We start from the raw sequence: 20,278 nt of genomic DNA, 5'->3' as shown, positions 1-20,278 counted from the left end.
GCGAGGCTGTGTTGTGCTGTGCTGTCTCCATGCACTCTTTGAAATTTAACAATACAGTAATCAGAATCTGATGAAAGCTGTTCGGTTGTTTGCTTATATTGCCACGGAGACGCCCTTGTCATTCAAATCTGATCAAAACAACACTCACGCAGTCCTGAAGAAGCAAACAAGTTGAGATTTTGTGTTAAACTCTTATACACCGATTCTTAATTCTAATCTTAAGGGGATACTGTACATGTTTTTGTCAAGCGCACCCCACTTTATCTGTGTGTATAACTAGGACAAAATTTAGATGTGATGACATGTAAACTGCTAGTCACTACTACTTCACTTTAATCACTATCACTGTCAACGTGTCTTAAAAAGCAACTAAAATAGGGGAACACTGGCAAGACAAATCCCACTGACAGTTTGGGAAGTCATTCACTAAATAGCACAAATAAGATTTAAACAACTGAGAAAACACATAAATAAAATCCATCCCCATTTTAGTCTAGCTGTAACTGTGGTAAATACATACAAAAACAATCTGCTCATGCCCCGGAACACTGCCCTTGTTTTTCACCATCCTCTTACCTGTACAATTCGACTGAGGTGGCAGTCGGCGGCGAGCTCCAGACCCTGTTTCTCAGCCCAGGCCTCAATGTGGCTGAGCTGCTGTCGTAGGATGGCCCCCCAGTAGTGACAACACAGCCCTGACTCCGTGTCCGTCACCAGCTTGTTGAAGAGCCACATGTTTATGAAGTGGAAGAGCTGCGAGAAGAGCTGGATGGTCAGAGCGGCGTTGACCCGACACCGCCGCAGTAGTGACATCGCCCCCGTCAGGGTGTGCAGGACGTCCTCTGCAAAGAGAAAGAGCAAGAGACCTATGATGCTCGTCTCACATCTCCTGTACTGCGGAAACCTTAATGCAAAGAGGCTCAATACTGCTGCTCTGGGAAAAGAAGGAAGCATTAAAACAACAGCAGATACGGAGGATCAGATGTGTGCTTTTTAAAATCTGCCATCCATTAATTTCCTATTAGGAGGGTACGAACAGTTGAGATAGGCTGCGAATAGAAGACTTAAACAACACTGCAACACCGTTATGTTACTGACAGGAGGTTGCTTCACGATAAAAAACATTTGAAGCAGGCTGAGGCTGAAAAACGCTCTCTCTCGCTCTCTTTGTGTGTCTTCACGCCTGATTTATTGCCATGTCACAAGGCGGGAATCTAAACTTTCTTTGGTTTCATATACGTTTGGCCAGATATTACACATTTTGCCTTAACTGAAGATAGGCACTGTAGGTACTGCTTCTCTAGAACAGTTTCCCACCATGAGGGATCCATAAAGGCAAAATAGGAAAGAAACATGTTTGAACCTCACTTCTGACTCCTCAGTCTCTCTTTCTCGGCATCCTTAGCTCCACTATCAATGCTGCTAGCATTTGGGGATTCTCCTATTTCTGGCAGCCATTCATTATCACTGCCACTAGTATTATCCTCACTTGATCCTGATGGAATTTGCTCCACTATGCTGAATGCATTTCTATTACTTGCTTCAAGACACTAAATATTACTCATATAATGGATCTAATCTGCACAAAATATTGTTTTGTTACAAAAACTGATTTATGTTAATAAATTACAAAGGCTTACCAGAGGGTGGCAGTGCATGGCAGGACACACTAGCGTCCACTGCAGTGGCTGATATGCAACTAGACTATCAGAAACTCTGCCCATACAAGCAAACGGCACTTGAATAGCTGTCCACTGTAGTGGCCACGTGAAAGGGTTAATACATTTTCTCCAATCTTTACTTATTTAGAAATAATTAAATTGTTTTACCTTTTCAGACACCTAAAAATTAGGAAAAATCACTCATGATGTGGGACACTGCTTTATTTAAAGAGGTCATGAATCAGAATAGCTGTGAATAACTACTCTGAATACAGCATGTGTTTGTATATTACCGATCTTGGGTCTCTGTGGATTATGTTCCTCGGGGTCGTCCAGGAAGGCAGGCATGTAGTTGTTCAGATCAGCCTGGAGACAGTGGACCAGGTACCTGCACCCACACATTACAGCTTGTTATAGATGACCGACTTCATCATCAAACAAAGGACAAGCTCTTATCAAGTCTTCTGTCTGTAGAATCTTTGACTGATAACATTTTCCATGCACATCCATAAATTTTATGCAGGTGCAGGGTAACAATAATCTGCACACCATCAGTATAGGTTTCCCTGTTCGGATAAGGGTTGTGTATTTTTATTTATTTGTAAGATCATAAGCATGAATCTGTGAATATAGCAAGGCATTTTATGAACAACGTGTGTATCCAACTAACACTGTGCTTTAAATGCAATGTTTGATGTGATACTTTTGTGCAACTACTGCGGTCTTTCCAAATTTACATATGATGATCTACAGTAAAATAGACCATATACACTTGAAATGTTGTCATGTCCATGTAGACACCTTTTTTAAAATTGATTTGATAGGAACAGCTAAAAAGAAACCAGGCTGGTCTCTAACACCTTTTGACTAGTTTAATGAAACATTAAAACTTATTCCAGTTGAGGAACTTCTTCTGCAGAGAACTGACCAAATTCCCCGACGTGCCCTTTCTAGAATACATCTCTAAGACTACAGACACCAGCCCCACCACACATCTTCCGACACAAGCACACACAGACTGACTTGAAAGCCATCTGAACCAGATGGGCGAGGAGGTCCTGGGCATCCACCGTGATGCGATTCAGGTCTCGGTCCTGCTTGATAAAGTTGAGCAGCTCTGAGGCGTTGGCCATCCAGAAAGCCAGCGCTCCTGCAATGTTCTTCTGCTTCTATAAACATACCAATCACAGCCACACACAAAGAAAAAAAATATATACAGAGGAAGTTGTTAGAGCAGCAGGACAAAGGAGAGACTGAAGAGTTAAAAAAGAAGAGAGGGATTTCTGTTTGAGTGGCAGCCAGAAGGAGCATTTGTTACTTCAGGGATAGACTCATGCCCCGCCCACGCCTCCCTCTAAGCCAACACAATGCAGAGAGGGAGAGTGGTCATCATTGTCACTTTTCTTCAGTTCTTCAACACATGATTGTGATCTCTTAAATTCAACACAGTGGACAGAAGAATTTCCCTTTGACTTTGTCAGAGACATTAGTGACCACTTCTTTTCCCTCCCAGACACAACTCCATTTATCAGGTCACCAGACAAGAGCCTCCTCCTCCACTAGTTGGTTGCACTACTTTGTATTTCTTTTATTTAGACTGTAGACTCTCACTATGGACCAAATGTATTTACACCGCAAGCAAGAGGATCAATACGTGACTAATTTCCAGAAGGACACACAGGGAAATTTTGTGGTCAGATTTAAATGCTTCTTGTGTCTTCAGTATGACTAATCCCACGAGAAAAGTGCAGAATGGTCAGCCAATGGAAGACATTTAACATTGACCTTTAAGATATATATATTTATTGTTACAATCAATTTATATTTAACTATATTTCTGATATTTTTTATTCATGTTACCTATTTAAAGCTTGAAAATTGATACCATCCTCATGTCTGAAGATTAAGTAAGTCCTATCTTAGTTAGCTGTTCACTCGTTTCTAGTCTTTATGCTAAGCTAAGCTAACTGGCTGGCTGCTGCCTGTAGCCTTAAATTTAACAAAGAAGTGTTAAAACATAGCAGCAGAAGATATAAATTGTTGATTCACTACACACTGAAATATCGGTAGCCTAATGAGTTTGGCACACAAAAGCTACTCGCTCCAAATACAGATGGTGGAAGTGTATCCGCTTCATTTATTGATTTTCCATGAATGAAATTTTGACTGAGATTCTCACTCTTGATGTGGTACAATTTGATGATTAAACAAACAAATTATAACGTGGTAATTAGCGATCTTAGATGAATTATGTAACCTTTGGGCAGAGCCAGAGCAGCAGTTTGAATATGTATCTTGGTACAGACATACAGTGCGATTGATAAGACAAGAAAATGAAAACGCCTATCCAAAAATGTTGAAGTAATCCTTTAGCCTATCAAAATGCAATACTTTAAAAGGCAATATAAAAGCAAGTGAAAACACATGGTGTGCCATTTGTAAATGTGTAGCTGTGCATCACTGCATGTAATCAGAGCCTCTAGCAGAGTAAAGTGATCCATCAACCAAGGAGCCTGCAGAGTGAACAAGCAGTAACATGCCTAACCGGGATAATAATATCAGAGAATAATTAATGACATAATTATCTCCAGTGGCCAACGCTGAGTGGATATCAGACTTTTTAATAACGCTTGGCATCTGCTTCACATGCAAGTCTACAGTCTAAATAACAGTTGTCTGATCAACAGGGAGGACTGAGCTCAGTGTCTGAGGAGCTGATAGGTCAATATCCCCGCCACTCAAGAGAGGGAGGAATGTGCGAAGCTGGCTTCCCTGCACTCATCTATCCCCGCCTCGAAAAAAGTAACACAAACCAAACAAAACAATGAACAAAAACCCTTCATTCAGAACAGCCAGAGAATGAGAGATGGAGCCAAGTGCATCCAAAATGAAACGTGACAATAAAACATTTAGGAAACATTAAAAACACAGACGGATGGGCTGAACATATTAAATGGACTTCCAAACAAGACAAATGAAGCCGAGGAGGTCGGAGGGACGTGACTTGTCTCTCATCCACACTGTCGAGTAGGAGAAGCAAGACGTGATGTCATACAAGATGGATGCCAGAATTAAAGATGGTGCAATGACAGAAAAGAGTGGTTGCTTTGGTTTTGCTGGGGGGGAGGGGGGGAGGGGGGGGGGGGTGTTTATTGTTGTTGTTTTTTTTAGTACCAGGCAGGTCCAGGAAGCTGAATGAAATTAGTTGGGTTGGTGTTGCTGTTGTTGCTTAGTTTTCCAGCTGTGGGAGGACGCATTATTATGACTTTATTTTACATTTCTGTTAGGATGGAGAAAAAGAAGCAGCAGCAACAATGAAGGGCTGGTCAAAAAAAGCAGACACAGAGCAGTAAAGAGAGAGAGGTAGGAGGTCCAGACGAGGTAGAGATTCAAATAAGGAAGCCAACAGGTTGATGAGGTTGAGCGACATGATTTTTCATTAACTGTTAAAATGGTATCTGATTTGCCTTCAAAGGAATCAAAGTGATTTCAAGAACTGCTGCAAATAAACTATGGTTCAGATGATGAATAAACATTTTGTATATGTTGTTTGTCAGCTCATGAATACATTTGTTGTTAAAATCTGTAAAGTCTCCATTTCTTTATACAATATTTTTGTTTCATTTATTATCTAAAAATTTATTTCTGCTTTAAAAAAATCTAAAGTTGTCATTTAGAGTTAGCATATCACATCTAGCATTTTTCTATATGTACAGCTGCAACTAACATTTATATTTATTTTCAATGAATCTGCTCTTTGGGGGAGGTGGAGGTAGGGGGGGTTATCGATTAAGGATTTCCTTTGACAGTTATTCAGTTTACAGTGATAGAAAACGGACAAAAGCAGCAAATCCACACATTTGAGAAGCTGGGACCAGAGAACATTTGACATTTTTGCTAAATTAATGACTGTAATGGTTAATTAAGTATCAGTGTTGCAGAATAATTAGTCAACTGAATAAATGTTTCAACTCTAGCTGTATCCAATGACATCTTCTAACACTAACATGTCTTTCGTATGTTTTGAAAAACACATTTTATGGATTCACATCCCTTCGATCATTCCTTATTTAAGGATGGATGATCCTTTTGACCCATTCCACCGGCACGGAGAAAAGGAAAACTCAATTTATTATTCCACAACTGTAATTAACAGCCAGCAATTTGACATCACAATGAGCAATAATGTGTTACAGATGGTCAACTCTCATGCCGTATTTCTTACTATTTATTCCTTTTGTGACCTGCTTTGAAGTGAAAATATAATTCCTTTAAGTAGACATGAATTATTTAAAGTTTAAATTTGTGTAAAGGCATGAAATTGAGTCCCAACATCCATCGGCTGGGTTTCAGCTTTAAGCTGTACAAACAGTAAGAAGCATGAAAGATGGATTGTTGAACTTGAGATTTTATCCATGTCGCTCACACCAAGAGAAAGAGAGAATAAGAGAGAGAGAAAGAGTGAGTGAGGTAGACGAGCCTGTAGCAGCCGTATCATGGTGTGCTATCCTACCTGATCCTCTTCATGAATCTCCTGGATGAAAGGAAGGAAGGAGGGAGGAGTAGGAGGAGATGTTCACAGGACAGAGAGAAAACACGTCAACAGCTACAGTATGGACACAGCCATGTAACACACATACATGCACTTTGACAGACACACATGGTCATGGGTTTACAACGTAAAGCCATCTTGAATCAGTTAAAGAACATAACTGATGGCGGTCAGCTGGAAGCCACATCTGGCCAAGAACATATTAAAGAGTGTCTGAAATTTATCAACTTCAGTTAAATGGCTTTAAGAGATCTCTTCAGTGTCGGCGAGAAGGAAATTTATCACTAAAACAGCACTGTTATATAATTAAATATGAACTGATGACCTAAAAAAACTGACTCATTATGTAAGTTTTTTGGGTACATTTACCAGGTTTAGGGTAGTGGAAGTCTACAGGTTAGAGAAAGAGACGTCAAAGTGTTCAGTTGTGATTAAAAGGTAACATAATAAATAGTTATCAGGACATCAACAGGAGGGAATTCGCATGGCAGAGCATCCCCGCAAGACTAGATGAGGGCCTATCAGGTAAAGTTATGTAGCCTATAATTTTAACTTTAGTTAAATAGGCTACAACTGTGTAGCGCACAGAAGCCATTGCTACTATTCATAGAGGGCCTGCCATTTACTCGCGGAGCGCTTGTTTTCCTTTATCACCGGAGCGCAGAGCAACTATGCGTGGCCAAGCGACTACATTGTGATTTGAAGAACATTCCTAAGATCGACATCTTCCTCGATACTAATCAGCATGCAGTGTGTAGCTATCCACTTCGCTATGACATTTAATCGCTTGTCTTGCTTTTGTTTTTCTACTTCTCCCACATGCTGCATCCAACGTAGTCTGCTGAAGCCTCCCCCCGCTGCTCGTTACGGTGGGTGATTTGCAGGCTGATCAACATCCCACCCCTGCTGTGACCCACGGTTTGACTGTATGTGTATTCACAGCCAGTGACTTTCAAAATAATAATAATAAAAACTGCGTTAACGTGCGATAAAATAATATTCTGCGTTAATGCGATAACGCGTCAACATGCACAGCCCTAATAATTATTTAATTAACTTTGTCACAGTACAACGCATGCGAAATTCGTTTTCTGTATTTAACCATCCTAATAAGGAGCAGTGGGCAGCCATTGTGAAGCGCCTGGGGAACAGTCTGGGGTTCAGGGCCTTGCTCAAGGACACCTTCAGCAGTGGTCTATGGTACATGGACTTGAACAAGCGACCCTTTGGTTCCCAAGCCAGGATCCCTGAGTTAAGTAACATATGAGCTAAGTGTATAAATGTGAGCAGAGTGTACTTAAAAAGGAAAGAAAATATAATCCTTAATAAACTAAGTCATTATTATTTTAACAGTATAGATTCTGATACATCTGTATAATTAACACAAAATGTGACCAACAACAAGAATAAATTCAGCCTCTGGACACTATTACAAACAGTGTGCATAGGCCGGGTTGGCGAGAAATCTACAACAGGAAGGTTCTGTAGAAAATGTGGCTAAACCTTCCAGTTTTTTAGAAATGCAGTCTCAGTTTAGAGAAGAACTGTATCCAACAGAAATGGTGGAAAACAGAAGCAATTGCATAAATGCCGACCTTGTTCTTTGGTAATGATACAAGGTTTTAGAGCTGCAACGATTAAGTATTTAGATCATCGATTTGAGTAACAAACTGACTAAACAACACATTTGAGGAAGTCATCTTGGGCTTTGGGAAACACCAATCGACAATTATCACCATTTTATCAACTGAATAACTAATCAATCAAGAAAACAATCAACAGATTAATCGACACTGAAAGAATCATTAGTTACAGCCCTACATCTTTGTGACACTTAATCTCATAATCACATATTGATGTTTGATGCTACTATTTATGGAAACATTAACAGAGTACTGCAGTTGAGACATTTAACATAAAGGATGCAAGGCACTGGAAAAAGATGCGTCTATCTCCATCAACTCACAAAGTAAAGTTGATCACAATCATGCAGATTCAAGACTTAGTTTTCAAGTTCTCGACATTCCAGAGATGCATCCCAAAATAACCCTGTTCTGATGGATCGTTCATCTCCTGATAATAGAAAATGCCCAAACAGAACACAAACCCACTATTGCAGATTATACATCTGAAGTAGGAATGTTCCTATATTCCTCAGAAGCTAAAGCCATTTCCCAGAAACTCTGTAAAACTGAAATCCTACTACACACACCCACAGTGAAATAGATTAAAATGTGTGTGTGTTTTCTTTCATAACCTCAGTGCATGGCAACAGCAATGACAAACTGGCTAAGAGCTTAATAATAAAAGTGAATGGCACTAATAAAAGAAGAAATGGCATTTGCATTTTATTGAGCATCGTAGAAGAATGTCCCCATTCTTTCTTTCCCCATAATCCCCTGATCTACTAAGGTCATGTGCTTCATATTTTAACATACATGATGCTGAGTGATAACATGCCAACACGTTAAGCCAACACTATTTTAATTGTGGCTGGGTATCGAGCTTCAATTCTTATGAATAACAAACAAATGTGTCAGTAGCACATAGTTTTAAAAGTATTGAAAGTTGGTAATAGATGTTCGGCCACATTCTTAGTTTTGTTTCACATTCAGGTTGTTCTGATTTAAATCAATATTTTCTTAAATATATTGCATTAAGTCAATGTTCTCGCACAGCTGTTTGTGTTAATGTAATCTTGAAGAGCTATATGTTGCTATGCATTTATAAAATATGGTTTTGTATTTTTGCCTAAACACTTCGCATATCAGCATATTTCCAGCTCTAATGATCAGCGATAGCTCCATGCTAGCAACGATGTTCTTCACACAACAAGGATTTAATACTGACGGGTAGAAAAACATAAGACAAAAGCACAGACTGATACAACAGCGGTAACTGTGGAGAGAAAGCTGCAAGAAAATACATGTACAAACACTTACACACACCTTACAACAACTACAAGCGTAGTAGTTTGTAAGTATACAGTAAATGTGGGGAATTAAGCAAAACCTCAGACAACCCAAACATTTTAACACAAATGATTATACAAGTATGAAATACATAAATACACACTGAGAAAATGCACAGATTAATCAATGACATTAGCTTCAATACGACAGTACACACAAAAAAATAAATATAAAAATAGATTTGAAAGGCAGTGTTACTGACCTGAATGACTCCCTCCATCATGCTCACCATCTTGTTGACGATGGCTATGACCTTATGGGTCCTCTCAGACGGCGACATGTCAGGCCGGTAAGAAGGCGACAGGATGTAGCGGCAGGCCATGTACAGGACATAAGTGGGTGAGAGTTTGAAGTGGACCGTGGAGCTGTTGGTGTAGTTGATTATGGCTGACAGGAAGGTGTCTTCAGCTGGATGGACACACAGATTCAGATGATTAGACCAATCGCACATACACAGAGAAAGTGCTACATGGCTCTTGGAGCACGTGGTTTCTCCCAGTGCATTGTGGGTACGGGACTCTCCTCCACCAGCAATAAATACCCTCCTTTGGCTGGTAAAACAGATGATCTCACACCTTGCCAAATATATACTCAGTGCACACAGAAATATTATGGCCCAGAGCACAACTAGAACCAATAAACAGAGGTGTAAGAAAGACGGAGCAAAAATCTAGAGCTTATAAAACCAACCTTGAAATTGTAATGCTAACTCAACTACAGCAACTGAAACCAACTCTTTTCTGACTGAATTCATCTAATAAATAAAATTGTGACATGTTTGAGATGGTGTTGACAAAAGTCAATGTGATCAGAGCAACGTTTTCTTTCTTTCCTCCAAACTATCAGGTATTTTTCTTTACACCCCTTTCTTTCTCCTTGTCATCTTCTTTCTCGCTCTACTATTGCTGTAAATAATATTAACAATGGCTGCACACCAGTAAGTGTCCCTGGAATGTGTGAGCATACACCAGAGCCCTGGAACTGGCTCAACTAAATGAAAAGGCAGCCATAATTAACATTAATTCACCTGTTGCTTTTCACGCTTTGACAAATCTTAATATCTTTCATGAAAACAGTCTATAGGACCAGTAAATATAATCAGTTAATCTCAATGAACTGCATAGCTGCAACTAAGAATAGGACATTTCTAAAGCAGCTCTAGCAGTTTCCCTTACTAAAAAAAAAAAAAAAAAAAACAATTTACAGAACCCAATTCAGCCCATTTCAATTCAAGTGCTCAATTTAATCATCTTCAAATAATGTCAACTTAACTATGTTATCTTGATGCAATAATAGGAAACTAATGTTGCTGATCTGGCTGACTTTTCTGCCAAGATGACTGTTGCACAACTTAAAATGTAACATAGAAGCGGAGACATGAAAGTCATTAATGTCTTTAAATAAATATGACAATGGCTTTCTGAAGTCATCACGCCTTCCTGTACATAACTGTACAATGCCACAATACCCTAAACGCATTGGATACGTATCCAGCCAGCGGGGTGAGAGGAAATGTGAGAAGTTTAAAGAGGTGGTATTGTGGTTTTTGGCTTTTCCCCTCTCCTTTATTGAGTTATATATCTTTCTTGGTGCATGTACTAGGTTTGCAAAGTGAAAAGGCTCAAAGTCCATCCCAAAGGGAGCTCCCATCTCCCACAGAAAACACTGCTGTGAACTGCCTGAAAACAGCTCGTCTGTAGTCCAGCCTTTACTTCCCTTTCTTGTGACGTCAAAATGAAAATACGTGTCATAATGCTCACTGAGCGGCTAGTCCGACACGCACTCAAAAACACTGGTGGAAAAACACTGAGCTGCAGCACACACCTCTCCTCTCCCTTCCAAACACTAGCTACCCTCCAGGCAGTCAGTGGACATGAAGTTGTTACTGTGCTGTAGAGACAGAGCTCAGTTAAAACTTTATGGATGAAAGATACTTTTGTCCAAGTCCAAATAGCCAAACTGGTCGACAACATGTAGCCTACAGCTGAATCAAAGCTGTTTACCGTCTTTTCGCTGACCCGCCCTTCTAAAATATGGTGTTTTTTGAACATTAAGCCATGTAAACCTGTTCTGGTACAACCTCTAAATAGGATTTTGAACCTGAAAATGAGCATAATACCACCTCTTTAAAGTTCACCACAAACTTACATATACCATATATTTGCTATGAGTAATTTATTGTATATCGCTGCAGCTAGAGCAGTTAGGTCAGCAGAATCAGCCCAGTGCATTGTAAAGACAACCAGGAGGGTTCAATAGTTTCCAGCAATTGACTGTTTCACTAACACAGTGAGGGGAATAAAGTGAGGCAGAAAGAGACACACTAATACTTACAGTTGTCTCTGAACTCTATGCCGGCTGGCAGAGTCAAATCTGCTCTGTCGGCAGAAACGTCCTGAGACCTGATAAGACAAAATAACAGTATTAGAAGGGAAGATGACACTAAATACAGACAGAAGAGAGGAGAAGGACAGACCAGAGGAGTGAAGAGGATAAAGATGGAGGACGAAGAATGGCACAGAAAGTGGGACAAAGAGGAGAAGAGTGTTTGTCTGACCTGTTGTCCTGCTGCTCTCCTCTGATCATGGGTTTGACCATGCCTCTCTCCATCTCCAGCTTTCCTGAGCTCTGCACACACAGAGCACACATTGTCAGGCAGCTTCAGCCAAATTTAATTTCACTGTAATTTAATTTACAAAAGATGACCCCAATTTGAGAATGTACAGACATGCAGATAATGGCAACTGTATTATGTGGCTTCAGTAACACTTTCATCTTTTCACATACGGTGTAAACAATGAAAGTGTTGAAGAAATAACTAAAATCTTTCTATACGGTGGTCTCATGTGGCTCTGCTTACGAGCACTGACATGGTGTCTTGTGAATTGCTGGCAGGACTTTCACAACTGCTAACAGGCAGCTAACACAACAGATGCGGTTGTTATATTTAATCTATTGGAAAACCAGAAAACTGTATGTATTTGATCTATTAAATATATAATACATATAGTACTTGTTACATACTGAAAACATGCAGAGAATCACTGCAAATGCTATATGCCTAGAGCTGCTACAATTAGTCAATAATCAATTAGTTAAACAACAAAAAAAAATATTTACAGCAAATTTGACAAATTAATTGTTTCAGTCATTTCTACAGAGAAAAAAAAATAATTCTCTAGTTCCAGCTACACAAATGTGAGGATATGCCGCTTTTATCTGTTTATACAATTATAATTTAATCTTGTTTGACTGTTGGCTGCATAAAACAAGCATGTCTAGAATTTTGTGGACCAAATAATTCATTAATTAATCAATCAAGAAAGTAATCAGTAGATCAATCAAAATTGCTTATTTTTGTTATTTTCAGCCCTATATACAGTATGTCACTGTGCATTACTTCTTCAGGTAACAAGTGGAACAAACATTTACGCATGCAAGTTCTCTCTAATTTTACCATATCCGGATCTAAACGGTGGACACATCACGTTTACCTCGACAAAACCAAATGATACCCGATTTACTTAAGAGTCAAAAACGGCGCCAATACTGATCCGGCACATTGGATTGGTGCATCGCAACAATAAAACGTTGTTGATTTAGCCTTCAGCAAGTAATAAAAGGGTATAAAACAGTGTATAAAAATAAACAGCAAAAATTCAGATGGTCTCTGTGTGTGCAAATTACCTTGCTGGTAGGCAGGGCAGCTCCACTGTGGACGTCTCCGTGAAGGTCGAAAGTGGTTTCTGGTACACTGCTGCAGCAGACACACAGACATGCAGCGGTTTAGATGAGGAAGTGTGCTCTCCACATCTGACTTTTCATTACTGATAACAACAAGAGCTCAGACTTAATCCAGACACACACACACAAACCCACTCACTTATCTAACTCATCGTCGGAGAGGAGAGAGCTGGATCAGAGATGCAGTAAATGAATGACTCACTAATACATGCAGACAGATAGTTTGCTTTACACACATGCACACACACACTTACATAACAGTCTAATTAGATGTAGAGAAGCCATGCCAGGAGTCCTGACAGAGCACTGTTCGCAGCAAAGCTGTGTGTATATCTGTATGTTTGAGTGACAGTAATTGAGTGTGACAGAAGTCGGGTTTAAAAGAGAGGCTTCTGCTTTTCACGCCCCACATGACAGGAGAGCTTCAATGTCAAATAAAGCATTTGTGCTCTGTTCCATCGACAGGGAGGTCTGTGGTACGTACACATTACCCACCAGCAGCCAAAGTAGATTAAACAGTTAACGGAGTGACTGTGCTTACACAGACTGAGAAATTAGACTGATTTTCAATCCTAAATCACATCTCCAAATTGATTTATTTGCTCGTTTTAACATTTTCCATCTATGAAATGTTGATCATGACAATTTCAACACACCACAGAGGACACCTCTCAATCTATGTTGACATTAATGCAGATCAAGTTCAAGCTGATGTTTTCGACCATTGAAAACAGATCTTTTTCTAAACCGTCTTCAAGTTAACACATTTACAGTGGAAACGGAAAAAAAGTCAAGTCAATGTTATTTATATAGCCAATATCACAAATTTGTCTCAAGGGGCTTTCTGATCTATACAACATACGACACTTTCTGTCCTTAGACCCTCGATTCAGATTGGGAAGAAAGCTCAGCAAGAGCAACAGAGGAGGGACCCTCCCCAATAGATGTTGTGTGTACAAAATAGAACAACATAGCATAATTAATGTGTACATTGTAATTTGCACATACCAACTATATATTTTATTTTAGATTGACTTGACATAACTGTTTCAGTGTAGTTCACCTAGTAAAATTAACTCATTACTTTGCTGTCTGGTTACAAAGACACTTCTGCCTGTAAATCATAAAATAAAGAATTAATTATGGCTTTAAACTGGCACCTATGTGTTTATTAATTAAACTTTATTATGTTTGGATGTAATTTCCTTTGTAATTTCCTAGATAAGAGGAAACTAGCAACACGAAATAAAAACAAACAGTGGCAGATTATGTTTCACTCCAGACATCCGGTATGTTTTCCCTTCTCTAATGCAAAATTCTTGAGGAGGGAGATTAAAGTTCTGAACACTCGCAATACTTCACAAGATCATCTCTTCCGACTGCCAGAACCTTGTGCCAAAAAAAAAAAAAATTCAGTTGTCAAGCCAGACTGTGGCTCTAATCGTTTCAAACATGATGATGCATCTCCGGCTCAAATTAACTAGGTATCCTTGTGCGTTTGCACAGCAGAAGATTGGAAAGCAGCCCAGAAAACCACAGGGATCAACATCCACAACGTCAGGCTTGTAGTTTAGACTGAAGTGACATTGAGCAGCACAAAATGACAGTTGTTGAACGTAACTCGCCAGACATTAAAGAGACTTTCATAGAGTCAAAAAAACATCATCAATGCCTCAATTCATGCATGTCTTTGGTAGTCAACAAGTAGTTGCTGAACATGCTTCAAGAAAGATGGATTGTTGGTCCAAGTAAAATATAATTTGCTAATTTGACATTGTTTATCTTAGCCATCTGAGGGCATCTAATTGTAAACACATCTCTGACATTATCACGTTATAAAGTTGCTACCCTTTAAGTTTTCATTCCTGCTCCTGCTGATTGCATTTTCCTGTGTGGTTGAAGGTGCTAATCAAAATGACACCCGATGGAGTCTCTGGAACAAAAACCTGTAACAGAGACTCGCAAACGCTCTGAGGAACATGGTGTGAGAGCCCTGTTCTACATATGTGATTGACTTCATTACATTATTCTGAGTTTATTCAACTCTCTTACTTAAAATGTACACTAATGTGTCATTGTATGTCTATCCAACCAGCATTAAAGGCTAACAAACTCACTACTGAACACACAAACAACCAATTATGCTGTTGTTGGATTAATAATAACTAAGAAACTTAGTAAAAAACTTAGTTGTCTGCAAAATCCTTGAACAAAATATTCCATTCTGGTGCAGCTTATAAAAGACACTAGACTTTAAAGTAATTCAAATATGTTGAATACGTCAATTTTAGAAAACATTTTAGAAAGGTATACAGTAAACCTCAAAAATACTTAGTGTTGTTGTTTCAAGACTAAAAACTAGAAGTAACAACATTCTGGCTTCTTTAGTAGAGCTCATCTTGTGAACTGTTAAAGAACTAATTCATGCAGAAACAGACAAAGAAATGAGTTTGTGTTGGTTACTCACACACCTCCCTCTCTTTCTCCCAGCATTAGTCATCCATTGACTTGTTAAAGGGTCATTCAATTCAGATTCAAAAACTTTTTCTTGTCCTTCTGCTCATCCCTCACTCCCTTCTCCTCTTATCTGGTGTGCTCTCCGATTCTGTCTCCCGTTAAGTGTGTGAAACGGCAGCGAGCAGGAGGCCACACCCAACACCATGTTGATCAGATTAGAGGGCCTGCCATAACCCTAGACCTCCGCTCTTCTTCTCCTTTCATTTCCTCATTCTCTCCATCCACGCAAACCCCTAACCTCCCTCCTCCCCCTTTTCCTTCCCTTCATCTATCACTCTGCCTGCCAACTCCAAACCTCATCCTCTCCTCCCTTCATCTACAATAACACCCTCTTCTTTTAGTCTGTTCACAAACTTGAGAAAATAGTGTGTAGGGAGGATGAGAAGGAGGAAACACAGGATAATAAGGAGGCAAAAGAAGAAGAAAAAGAGAAAGAGGCAGGAAAGGAGCAGGAGTGTCAGTGTGTTAGAGGTAAAGACTGTGCATTTCCACACAAACACAATTACAACCTTCTCTTTTCCCTCACCCAGATTTGTGCCGGCTCCTCATCATAGAGGTTGGTTCTCTCTTCCCTCCCTGGTCGAACATCGGGTCCACAAACTTAAAGACATGTGCAGAACCAAACTGGAGGGTGGAGCCCGAACGCAGCACCGTTGTCTCTGTAATTCGTTGCCCGTCGACAAAGGTGTCGGCGTCTGGGCCGTGCGGCGTCACAGTCACCATACCTTCACTGTGCATGAGGTTGCAGTGGTGGGGCAAAATCCCTGGACCTACCAGCTGGAGAAAAAAAACAAAGGGACGTCACAAACTACACACACACACACACACACACACACACACATTACAGCTGCTACATCTTGAGGTCCACTTTAATCGAAAATCGAAGTAAAGCTCACTTTTGCTAAGAAATCAATTTACATATCCCCGGTATTTGTTTTGACATAACTGAAATTTTATTTAATTTTTATTATTGGTATTTATTATTCATTTTTACATTTATTCATTTAGTTGATGCTTTTATCCAAAGCGACTTACAATTACTTTACATGTCAAAGCTTGCACGCCTCTGGAGCAACTAGGGGTTAAGTGTCTTGCTCAGGGACACACTGGTGTCTCACAGTGGATTCAAACCCGGGTCTCTCACGCCAAAGTCATGTGTCTTATCCACTGCACCATCACCACCCATTTTATTTATTTTGTGACAGTACCCCCTACATCAATGAGAATATTTGGTATTAACTGACAATCTAACTTTTGATTGGTGCAATATCTGTGTGATAAATAAAATAAATAATTTGTAATGTAACTTCAGCTCCAACTGCCTCACCAGGGGCCACTGTTTTTGCCTCATCTGTGATATCAGCACTTCGTATGTTGATCTGTGAATCCGTATTTAACCCCTCGTTGTGATCTGAATCACAGGTTATCATACGCTGTGGGGAGGATACAGGGCCTGTTTCAAAACCAATTCTGCAAATCAAATCAATCAAAAAGTAAATGGTGGTTGCATCAAATTTTACAAATAAGTGTCACAAGCAAATTGCAGATACATTTTCGAGTCCTATGGGGCTCTCACATGCTCATGTATGGGTCCCAAGTATGGAGATTGTTTTGACTTGAGAAACATGACAAAATTAACGAGGAAATAAATTATTTCATGTTGCAAAGTGATAAAATGGGCCCCAGGACTACTGTCTGGTCATTTGCCATCACCACACGACCGACCGATGAAAGAGAGACGGCTAACACTTTCTAGAACCGCACGTTCTGATGACGTAGCTGTTGTTAAAATAAAATTAACAAAAATTAATGTTTAGTGGAAAGCAGTACCATAGCTTCCACTTTCCCAGTAGAATATACACTTAACAGCACAACGGGTCCTCCTCAGTGTTGCATGTTGTAAAGGAACAGACGAATTACATAACTGGCTTTAAACGAGTGTTTTCGTGCCGTTGTTACCTGGATGGCGCCGTCCTCTGTGCAATCTGAGCCGACCTCAGTGATGCTGTGCTGAAGTCGGTACAGCTTTGGTTTGTCCCGCGAGTCAGACCCATCTAGACACATACAAATACTCACATTTAGCCCTGGGGAGGATGGTCCTCGCGTCAAACTTAGATTGAAAACAAGAAGTACTGTAGTATGCACGTTCTACCTCACACACTCGTACTGACTGTCCACACACAGCTGACAGCTTAGAAACCATTCATCAGTTTAACAGAAAGTGGAAGTCTGGGTCTATTCCTTTTACTTTTCCAGACTCCTCAGTAAATTATTCAGATCAAATCTGACATCGGAGTACAAATAGCTAGATATTTATTATGTAAATAAATGGTTTTAAAATCCAATGTTGTATTCTCACTATGTTTGCTATTATGTCAAATAATTACCAGAAGGCTGTAGCTAAGTACTGTAGCTCATTCAAATCTATTTTGTGAACATTTAGTCCACACTCACTACGCAAAAAGCTGGACAACGTTGGTGGAAGATACTTGAAGACGTTTCCCCTCTCATCCAACAGGCTTCTCCTCTTCTTCAGTTCTAGGTGGTTTCTCTACTTTTGTGTAAATGGCTTCTTTCACTTTCTTTTAAACGATGTGTCCTCCCTATCCAGAATATGAGCATTGTTGTCATAGAAAACAGGGACACTCTTTCAACAAATGGTTTGACAGAGGAGTGAAAGAAGCCATTTAGACCATTGTAGATAAACCATCTCTCAACAGGGGAGGAGGTCTGCAACACCACTTATCCCCCCCACCTACACTGGTGTCCTTTTATCCTTTCCCAGGAGACTGAACACTCACACTTGGCCTCATGTGACAATACCAACAACGGTCATTCAGGCCTCAGATAACGCTTACGACTTACATTAAAACAGCCACGAGCACTAACGAACCTACTGGTATCCATCACCTTGATAATGAGCCCACGGAGGTAAAATGCCTAAGTAAAGTGACCAAGCCTCTTGGTTGAGAGGTGAAACGTCTTTAAGTATCTTCAGCCAAGTCCAATTGCCCTTGATTTTAACCTTCCTTGGATAACCATGACCAGGACAAGTGAGAATCAGACACAAATACTTTTCCATTCTATTTTCTTTTTTCCATACTTATCCAGACCTGGAAATTACTAAAATGAAATTCAATATTTTTCCATACTGCATAGTAACCCTGTGGACTAAAAAGGGATAAACACTGCTAATGTGGCAAATAATCTGGGCGGCTGATGGGACTGCAGAGCTCATATTGATTAGTAAACAGGAGTTTAGTAAAAGCAAAGCGGGCATATTAGTTCACTAAAGGAAAAAGGGAAACATGGGTATGTGTATAAGAAAGCTAATATAACAAGGCTACCAAGAAAGCCTGGCAATTTACAGTAGTATAAAGAGACTAAAGAAATAGCCAACGTGCATTTCCCTCCAAAATTGTATAAGCTTTCATCAACTGGTTAATAGACTGAAAGAGTAATCTTACTATAAAAACTACTTGAGAATGTCTGAGACATAAAAAGGCTTTTTTGTACAGATGTTTATTCTGAAACTACACCTGTTCTTAAATAGTAATAATATCCTGATTTTTATTCAGATATAGTTCCGACATTTTGAGAAATACAGATATTTGTTTTCTTGCTGAGAGTTAGAAGACAATTTATACAAATCTTCATGTCTGTACGGTAAAAATTAGCTAAAGCCAGCGGCTGGTTGGCTTATCTTAGCCTAGCGTAGGGTGGATTTTGGAGCCTTGGACAGAGCCAGGCTACCACTCTTTGTTTTAGGCTAAACTAACTTGCTGCAGCTTTTTATTTATCGTACAGACAAGAGTGGTATAAAACTGCTAATCCAAATCCCAATCCAAAATATCAATCTATTCCTTTAAACTGACATAATAAAAAGGAATTAAAGTCTTAAATCTAAACTGCTAAAAGCTGTGGTGAGCACTAAAGTAAAAGGAAACTGACCTATGCAGTAATCCTGCTAAGTACAACACAGACATACATTTAAGGAGGGGAATTTGTTTGGTCATTATCGGTTATAGGAGCGTGGGTAGGGGGGTCACAATGCCATCGGCCACTGCAACAGACACAGAGGAGTTGTGGTGGGTCTTTACCTTCATGGTGCCGATAGGCGTAGTAGGCATAGTGATTCCCTCGCCCTGGGCAAACAGGCAGGCAGGTGCAGAGGTAGAAGGACACATGCACAAGGCCCCAACACACACACACACACACACACACACCATGCCATAAGAAGGTGGGAAAGAAAACAGAAGACACAGCAGAGGGTGAAAATGCAGCAAGGAGGAAAAATGCAGCATTACCTTGTTAACCCATTAATTGCATGGAGGCATACAAACACACACAAACACACAGAATATTTCTAAGGGCCTTTCACTATCTACATTTATGATACAATGCAAAAATAGTTTTACCAGACATTAAGTCCTAATGCTAAACAATTTAAAGTACTAATTCACTTTAAAAAACAGGTCATTGTCTGAAACGGACATTAACATGTCAAAATAGCAAACACCAAGTAATAGATCTGCTCATTACTTGTACCACCGTTCTAAATAAGTACGATAGTTATCCTAACAAGCAGCTTGTTACGATAACTAACTGAAATGGCTAGCTAGAAAATATTAAATATTTTTGCATATCAGGAGACCTTGGAATATATTAATGTACATATGTTACATCTCTTGGCATCTTGGATGTCAAATATTAGCGTTAAAGAGCTAAGTAATATTTTTACCAATACAACTGTTTTGATTTTGAGTAATTTTAGCATGTGTTGCTATTTTAAAGAACCAGGACCTGGCTAATATATGAAACCTCATAGATCA

The 20,278-nt window shown here is 39.6% G+C and overlaps 1 protein-coding gene across 1 annotated transcript in view; it reads right to left on the bottom strand.

Annotated features, from left to right (window-relative positions):
* Positions 1-20,278, bottom strand: part of afdna (afadin, adherens junction formation factor a) — a 111,343-nt gene that overhangs the window by 50,187 nt on the left and 40,878 nt on the right. Inside the window, exons 9-18 of the mRNA XM_046061140.1 lie at positions 19,547-19,591; positions 17,406-17,500; positions 15,973-16,223; positions 12,873-12,942; positions 11,743-11,813; positions 11,520-11,587; positions 9,388-9,593; positions 2,685-2,830; positions 1,955-2,049; positions 577-842 (exon numbers count right to left, since the gene is read on the bottom strand). Coding sequence (XP_045917096.1) covers positions 577-842; positions 1,955-2,049; positions 2,685-2,830; positions 9,388-9,593; positions 11,520-11,587; positions 11,743-11,813; positions 12,873-12,942; positions 15,973-16,223; positions 17,406-17,500; positions 19,547-19,591 — 1,313 coding nt within the window. The remainder of the gene's footprint in view (positions 1-576; positions 843-1,954; positions 2,050-2,684; positions 2,831-9,387; positions 9,594-11,519; positions 11,588-11,742; positions 11,814-12,872; positions 12,943-15,972; positions 16,224-17,405; positions 17,501-19,546; positions 19,592-20,278) is intronic.

The sequence above is a fragment of the Micropterus dolomieu genome, linkage group LG10, assembly GCF_021292245.1.
Source record: "Micropterus dolomieu isolate WLL.071019.BEF.003 ecotype Adirondacks linkage group LG10, ASM2129224v1, whole genome shotgun sequence".
In the NCBI taxonomy this organism is placed as follows: domain Eukaryota; kingdom Metazoa; phylum Chordata; class Actinopteri; order Centrarchiformes; family Centrarchidae; genus Micropterus; species Micropterus dolomieu.
Note: the sequence above shows the minus strand (reverse complement) of the source record. Positions and strands in the feature narration are given on the sequence as shown.